This window comes from Lathyrus oleraceus, chromosome 5, assembly GCF_024323335.1.
Source record: "Lathyrus oleraceus cultivar Zhongwan6 chromosome 5, CAAS_Psat_ZW6_1.0, whole genome shotgun sequence".
Taxonomy (NCBI): domain Eukaryota; kingdom Viridiplantae; phylum Streptophyta; class Magnoliopsida; order Fabales; family Fabaceae; genus Lathyrus; species Lathyrus oleraceus.
Window position 1 is genome coordinate 428151747 of NC_066583.1, and position 7791 is coordinate 428159537.

At 40.7% G+C, this 7791-nt stretch overlaps 1 protein-coding gene across 1 annotated transcript; it reads right to left on the bottom strand.

Annotated features, from left to right (window-relative positions):
• Positions 1 to 1605: 1605 nt before the first annotated feature.
• On the bottom strand, positions 1606 to 2952 carry LOC127081143 (uncharacterized). The gene is made up of 2 exons (XM_051021425.1): positions 2113 to 2952; positions 1606 to 1920 (listed from the first exon to the last, which is right to left on the bottom strand). Exons 1-2 carry the CDS (start codon positions 2950 to 2952, stop codon positions 1606 to 1608), a joined length of 1155 nt encoding a protein of 384 aa, XP_050877382.1.
• Between the last annotated feature and the right edge of the window lie 4839 nt (positions 2953 to 7791).

Consider the following 7791-nt stretch of genomic DNA (forward strand, 5'->3'; position numbering starts at 1 on the left):
AGGCCGGGCAATAGATATTTTGGTGTTAATGCATGTTAGAGATATGGTATAACGAATCATACTCCTAAAACATATCACACACAAAAAGAAAAAGATCAAAGGATGGACCTATCTCATCCATACTTGTATTGGTTCATCTAACACAAAGTTATTGATGAACCAATTAGCCTTAGGATATTGAGACTTCATGAAGGCAGAGAAAAACAAGAAAGGGGGGGGGGTTGAATTGTTTTGGAAAATAAAACTTTTTAAGAATATAGGTACACTCAGAATAAAAGAATTAGACACAGAATTTTATACTGGTTCGCTTTAAATTCAAAGCTACTCCAGTCCATCCGGCCAAGATGATTTCGCCTTCAAAAAGGACTTAATCCACTAATCTTGAAAGATTACACAAACAACCGTCTAACAGAATAATCCCTTAGCCCTCTCAAGTATTCAGACTGCACAGAGTCACTTAAGGAAGTATCTTAGTAATGAAATGATTGGTAATACACAGTGCTTCTGACAATAAGCAAATATTACAAAAAATATAAGAACAACAATTATTCACGTAAGAGCAGCAACTCGTGAAATAGTGAAAGAGAGTGATTGAGATATTTGTATTCTTGAGTGTCTCAGGTGTATTTTCTTGTGAGGCATTCCATCCTTTATATAGGAGTTTGAGAGGACCGTTGGTTGATGACGGAATCTTGGTCATTGAAGACTGATTAATGTCATTACTCTCCTTGTTTCTTTCCAAAATAGTTTTGGGTGCGTCATAATTTCCTTCTAGAAATAGTTTCTTTCTAAATGCAGATTTCTTCATGGTTACACATTCTGAGCCAGCGAATCCTGTATCCAGAGTCTTGCTATGCAATGTTCTTCTTCAAAGGGAACTTGTATCTGAATTTATCAGAGTTTCTCTTTAATCTTGACTTCTTCAGATCGTGCGTCTTCAGAGTCTTCATTATTCTTCTCTTTCATAGTTTCTGACTTCTTTCGTTTTTGCTAGCGCTTGTGTTGGAGTCAGAACATTCTGGTTATGTAGCCTCTGAGTAGCATCTAACGCTGGATTCTGTATCTGATGATTTATCTATCTGATTATTTGATCAGAGTCCTGCAGACTTAAGAAAAATTTCATTAGGGTGCCATTCTTGTTTCAGCCTTTGTTATCATCAAAATCTTAGAGATACATTGTAGAACCAACTTTGTTCTTACAATCTCCCCCTTTTTGATGATGATAAAACAAGACAGAGCAGAGGTGAAACAGTATAAAAAAAATCTCAGATTAGATAAGGAAGGGGACTCCCCCTGAGTTAGATCCTTAGGTTAATCAGAAGTTCTTACCAGACCTTCCTTGGTTTAGCTATTTTCCGACATATCTTTAGTCATTAGTTTAATAATTCAACGTTTGCAGTGTCTTGAGAGGTTTTAGTTATGTTTCCATCAGAGTTTTTTTAGTTCTCCCCCTTTTTGTCATAATCAAAAAGACATAGCAAAAAATAACAGATATTTATATAGCATAGAAAAATAAGTACAGATAAGCAGCACATAGGGCATAGATCAGAAATCAAGAAGAAAAAAGTATCGAAAGAAGAAGCAATAAACAAATAGCCTAGGTTCCTAAGGGTTTGGGGGCGGAGGCATCCTTTGTAGCAGCTGAGACAACATGTTCTGAATGTTGATGTTGACCGAGTCATGTTGACCTAGCCTAGCTCGAACCACTTGTTGTTCTTTTTGTAGCTCCTCCAAAGTCTTCAAGACCAGAGGGGCAAACCCAGAGTTGGAGTGCTCCCCCTGAGTCAGAGCATCAGCTTTGGCCTTGGCAACTTCCTCTACAGCAACACGTGCTGCTTCTTCAGCTTCGGCTTTAGCTTTAGCCTCAGCCTCAGCAGCAGTCGCAGCAGCAACAACTTTTTCTTTAGCTTCTTTGATCCACTGATCTTATTCCAGGTGCGCTCTCTCTTCTGCTTCCTTCCTAGCCTATTCCTCAACTTCTCTGGCCAGGCGATCTTGGAGCCTTATACCAGCATCTCTGATGAAGTCGTTGCGGACTTGTTCAGAGAAGCCTTTCAGTTTGAAGGCTTCAGAGGTCATCCAACTGATCACTATGTTATAATGGATCCTTACTTCAGAGGGATCATCACTGATGCCAGAATTAATAGTCAGAGAATTGATCTTCTCTATTGAAGACTCAACAAAAACTTGTATTGCTTCTTCTAGGGTATGGAAGGTTGTTTCTGGTATAGTGGCAGAGGCTAGGGAGGATGGAGAAGGTGGATTGGTGTCACCAAGATTGAGAGTGGGAGTGATGGAGGCAACAGAGGTTGGTGGTGTGAGAATGGCAGAGGGGGACGATGTTGTTTGTCCAGGGTGTGAATTAGGTTCAGATGGTGAGTGGATTGGTTGAGGTTCAGATTTGATTGGTTGTTCAGGAGGTGGATTTTGTTGTTGTGTAGGTGGTGGTGTTTGAGGATGTTCAGATGTAGTTGGATTTGGATGTTCAGGGGGTGGGGAAGTGACTTTTGATTCAGGTTCAGAGTGTGATGGTTGTTGAGATGCCGGAGCACGAGCTTGTAGCTGAGCCAGAGTGGGGGATTGGGGGTCAGATGGTTCATTGTCAGAGGAGAAAACATAATATGGTGGGGATTGGGGTGAGGGTGATGATGATTGTGAGGTAGTTTCATTCATCATTTCTACTTCAGAAACGGGTAGTGTGGTGGTAGCAAGGTTGAATTTAAGTGAGGGTGGGTTAGAGGTTCTGGTGGTTGAGGGAGGTGTTTCAGAGGAGGTGTATATTGGAGTGGTTTGGGGAAGAGAAGAAGCAATATGTTTTATTTTAACAGAGCAGGAGAGAGGTATAGACTTACTTGGAGAGCCAGCCAGAGGGACTGGAGGTCTTGACCCAGAGGATTCTCCCAGTCTTGCTTTCTTTGCCTTCTTGGACTTTTCAAAGGGCTCTCGCGTCATCTTTATGAAGTGTGGTGGATGCTCAGGTAGCTAGTCCGTTGAGAAATCAGAGATGTCCTCCCCTTGATTGGCAAGATCCTGTAGATAGTAAGCTACTACTTCTGGAGGGTCAATCTTGGAGAATAGGTAGAGTCTGTTGGGAATCTTCCTCTGATCCCTGAATGCTTCCCAGGAGGTGTCTAGTGTTGGTTTAGCTTTGACTTGATCAATGATCCCCATGCTCTTCAGATTCCAAGCGTTCAAAGGCCTCCCAATGTTAATTGTGACATCTTCCATTAGTCTGAGATGGATAAGGTGATCCACTAAGCCACTTTCGATAAGAACATCTGAGATAAGTCTTCCCAGAGGGATGTAGTTCCTGGTCTTCATGTTGTTTCTGGTATCCTTCACAGAGTCTCTAAGATACTTGAAGAGCAATGCTGGAAGACACAGTTTCAACCCCTTGTGGATGCAGTACAAAATACACTTATGATCTGTGTTGATGTAGTTAGAAGAGTTTGATGCAGGGAGATGATGAATGGTGCCTAAGACGATCTTCAAGAAGACACAGAGGTTCTGATGGAGCTCCTTGTTCTTTGAGTGTTTGCCTTCAGTATTCTGTTGAAAGATAGTAAGGTTGATTTCCTGGGACAAGTATTTTTCCCTAGGGTTGATGTTGTAGATGCGTCTTCCTCCTGTCTTCTCCATGTTCAGAAGAAAAGCAATAGATTTCTCAGTGATGACTATCTTGACTCCCAGAATGTAAGAGATAATGTAGTGATCATCTGAGTCTGCGAAACTCCAGAACTCCTTCACCAGGTTTGTGTACACAGGACCATAGAGTCTTTGAAAATATGTTTCCCACCCTTGCAACCTTAACTCTTCAGTTAGGTCTACGCCATTCTTCTTCATGTTTTCAAAATCCACTAGCGACTCACACAGTACTTTAAGCTTTTCAAATGGTGTTGCTAGATTGATGTGGGGTTCACGATCAAGGATATGGGGTTCCTTGTAGATGGGGGTTGAGACGACTCCGGTGGTTGTTGTTGTTTGTTGAGTAGAAATGGGTGTCTGCTTTGTTGAGTTCATTTCTTGAGAGAAGTTGGAGACGGATTGTTGTTAAGCGTCCATGAAGAACAATGTTGATGATGAAGGTTGAATGAAGAACTTGATGAAGAACTGCATAAATCTTGAGGATGACGAAGAATTGAGAGAGAGAGATAGAGAGGGTTTAGCGTAGACGTGAGTGTAAACTGTGCAGTGGTAGTATGTGAAAAGATTTTATACCCATAAGGAGCATGCAAAACGACAGTATTAATAGAGTTAAACTGTTAAAACATTAAATGCAGCATGTTAACCAAGTTAGCACGTTTGGAGGAGAATGATTACAGCCCATGATGGAGGTCTAATCCCAAATCAGCATACTGCTCGAGGGGATTTCAAGAGTTTCTCTCATGATTTCTGCTAGACAGCTGTCTAGAAGTTCCAAGGTCAGACGCATGAGGTACCACGTGTTACTTTATCTGATCTTCAGGAATACCAAAGGTTTGGTTCCTGAGGATTTCTGATTCAGATAGCTTCTAACCGGTAGTAGCATCAGAGTCAGATTCAAATACCATATGCTTAGTTCAGAGTCTTATTTTGCTATTTCAGAGAGGCACATTTTTATTCTGGACAAATTTGAATGTTTAAAATTTTCAAAATGAAAGAGAATTTGTCTTCAGCGAGGGGTTTAGTAAAAATGTCAGCCCATTGATGGTCTGTATCAATAAATTTTAAAGTTATTACCCCTTTTTGAACATAGTCTCTAATGAAATGATGTTTTATTTCTATGTGCTTGGCTCTGGAATGCAAAATGGGATTCTTACTTAAACAAATGACAATAGTATTGTCACAAAAAATAGGAACGTTACTCTCAAAGATCAGAAGGTCTTCAAGTTGACTTTTCATCCAAAGCATTTGAGTAGTGCAGAGTGATGCTGATATATATTCTGCTTCTGTAGTGGACAGTGTCGCATCCGCGAAAAACAACCGGCGGGAAAAAAACAAAACAAACAGAGCCGCCACCGTGTGTTATTTATCCCAAAAGGGGGAAAGGAAACGCTCGAAGTAAACCTGGAAAAGGCATGGTCTCGCGACCAAAGAGAGATGGGATCGGGAGTCGGTTACGCAAGGGGAAGGTATTAGCACCCCTCACGTCCGTCGTACTCGACGGGATCCACACTCAAAAAGATAGGATAAGGTTGTTAAAACTGCTCAAAAGAATGCACACACACACTGGAATGAGACACAGATGGAAGAAGAGGGGAACGCGCTCGCTAGGATATCGCATCCTATGCCTACGTATCTCATCTGGAATGAGAATCAGAGCTACCATAGTTCGGCTAACGCACGCCAAACAAAACCCACACAGGAAACTGACTGCCAATCGCTGGGCTTACGTCAGACTCCACACAAACAGGCAAACATGGAAATCGAATGCCAATCACTGGACTTACATCAGACTCTGAACCAACAAACACACACAGGAAACCAACTGCCAATCGCTGGACTTACGTCAGACTCCACACAAACAAACACCAATAGGATACGGAATGCCAATCGCTGGTCTTACATCCATCTCCTAACACACACAAGAAGGTTAACAAACAAACAAGTTAATAGGGAGTTTGGAACTCGAGCCTAATAACTGTCAAGCAAACACACACAAAAAAAAGGAAAAGGGGTGCCTGGAGAGATCTCGTACGATCTCCTGCCTACGTACCTCATCTGGTATGAGGATCAGGGCAACGTAGTTCCCCTTAACAGGGGAGAAACTTCTAACCTAACCAGAGACTGGGAAATGACAAACTAGAAGGGAGCCTGACTCGAGCCTAATAGTTATCATGTAAATCCACCATGGTCCTAGGTTGAGGTTTCTATCTATCTTGCATAGGGAGCAAGCTATCCTAAACAGCACAGTCAAATACATACAAGCACAAAAAGAAAGCACACACACTATATGCACACAATTGGGCTCATACAAGGTTAGGCTGTGAAACACAAGCCAACTGGAATGGGGTGTAGTTAGCTCTTAACCCTAACATTGAGAGTTAGGGTGAAGCAGATGAAATGGGAAGTGAGGGTAAGACCTCACAGCTCTTATCCCTGGCCTGGGAGAGCTTTGACTCATGAAAGTGCGGGAGTTCAGAAAGTAGGAACTCTTCTCCACATATGACTGACACAACAAAGATCTTGGGTTAATATCCACAATGCATCAACACATGGTGTGAGCAAAGTGGATGACACACTGAATAGCAGGAGATGGATTGCACATCTCTTTTATCTGCCAATTGCCTCTTAAGAGGTCTTTACCTGCTTGGCACAAAAGTAAACATTCACAAGCATTGCCTCTTAAGGAGGGCTTCAGACAGGTGCCTGCCCACATAACAGGACAGGTCTTCCAGACTACATGAAGTCAGAGAGTTATACCTAGGTTAAGCAACCCACAAGCTAGCAAAGCAAGTTCAAAAGAACTCAAAGCAACTTAGGTTCCTGAAAAAAGATCTGAACCAATCAGTTTACAAGTCAAACAAACAGACAGATAACAGTGAATCACACAATCAGACAGATAAGGCATTAGGCAACAATATGCAAGCCACAAGCCAATAGACACGACACAAATGACTTGGCCTCAACCTACAAAACAACATAAGGTTACCCAACATCAATCAACTAATCAATCCAAATGAGCGAACCACTTCAACCATGGTAATGTGCTTCTTAACCTGAAATCCACAATCACAACAGTGAGTCCAAACCACTAGGTCAAAGCCCAGGGTCAAAAGTAGGTCAAACATTCAAAACAGAACATGAAATTTGACATGAACCAACTTCAATCACATCTTGACACATTCCAAAAGGTCCCATATCAATATCATTAACCAAAAGCATTTCATGAACCAAACATGGCAAGGTATGCAAATTATGACCACATTGTGACATCAGAAGAAATAAATGCACATTAAATCAAAAATGTTTAAATAATCTTGGCAAAATTCATGAGTAAACAGGACATACAACATGATCATCACACAAAAAATTAGAGGCATTGGACATCATTAGGCATGGAAATCACATAGCATAAGTCAAGACAAGCACATGTGTGACACAAATTGTCACACCAAGTTAGCATAGGCATAAAACAGGGATGGATCATGGTAAAAACCTCAAACCAAGGCCAAAACAACATTCAACATGTCTAAAAATAGTATGCAAAAATTCAGAAGCATTGGATAAGCCACAAGCATTTTATGATCAAATGAAGTTCAAGGCAACTTTAAAGCTCAAAGGTGACCAACCAGAATGAAAAATCTCAATTAAATCAGAAATGATCCCAATAATTCCAACAAAAATTCATGATCAATCACAACATCTAAAACATGCATCACACAAAAAATCAGGAGCATAGGACATCATTTGGCATGGCAAACACATCATTCAAGTTGAACATCACAAGGTGTGACACAAATTGTCACACCAACTTAGCATGATCATAAAACAGAAATGGTAATTGATAAAAATACCAAATCAACACCAAAATGTCAAGCAATGTGTCTAGTTATAGCATGCAAAATTTCACATTCATTGGATCAAAGACCAGCATTTCACAACATGATAACTAAGGCAAGGTTAAGTATGGACACATGTTCAAACTCCTTAGACAAAATATTTTCCAGGCCAGGCACAACTTGCATTTTGATAATCATAAAAAACTAGATAGAATGAGGAACATAATGCAAAAAAATGGAGATCATTTGGTTGATTTTTCAATTTTAAATGAATTTTGGAAGTTGATGGAAGAAATAAAAATGAGAATGG

Excerpts from the sequence above, each read along its gene's own strand:
- LOC127081143 (XM_051021425.1), bottom strand. The coding sequence starts at position 2,952 with ATGACGCGAGAGCCCTTTGAAAAGTCCAAGAAGGCAAAGAAAGCAAGA. Across the intron at positions 1,921-2,112 it reads TCAGTGATGATCCCTCTGAA|TGGATCAAAGAAGCTAAAGA; the intron begins GTAAGGATCCAT and ends GAATAAGATCAG.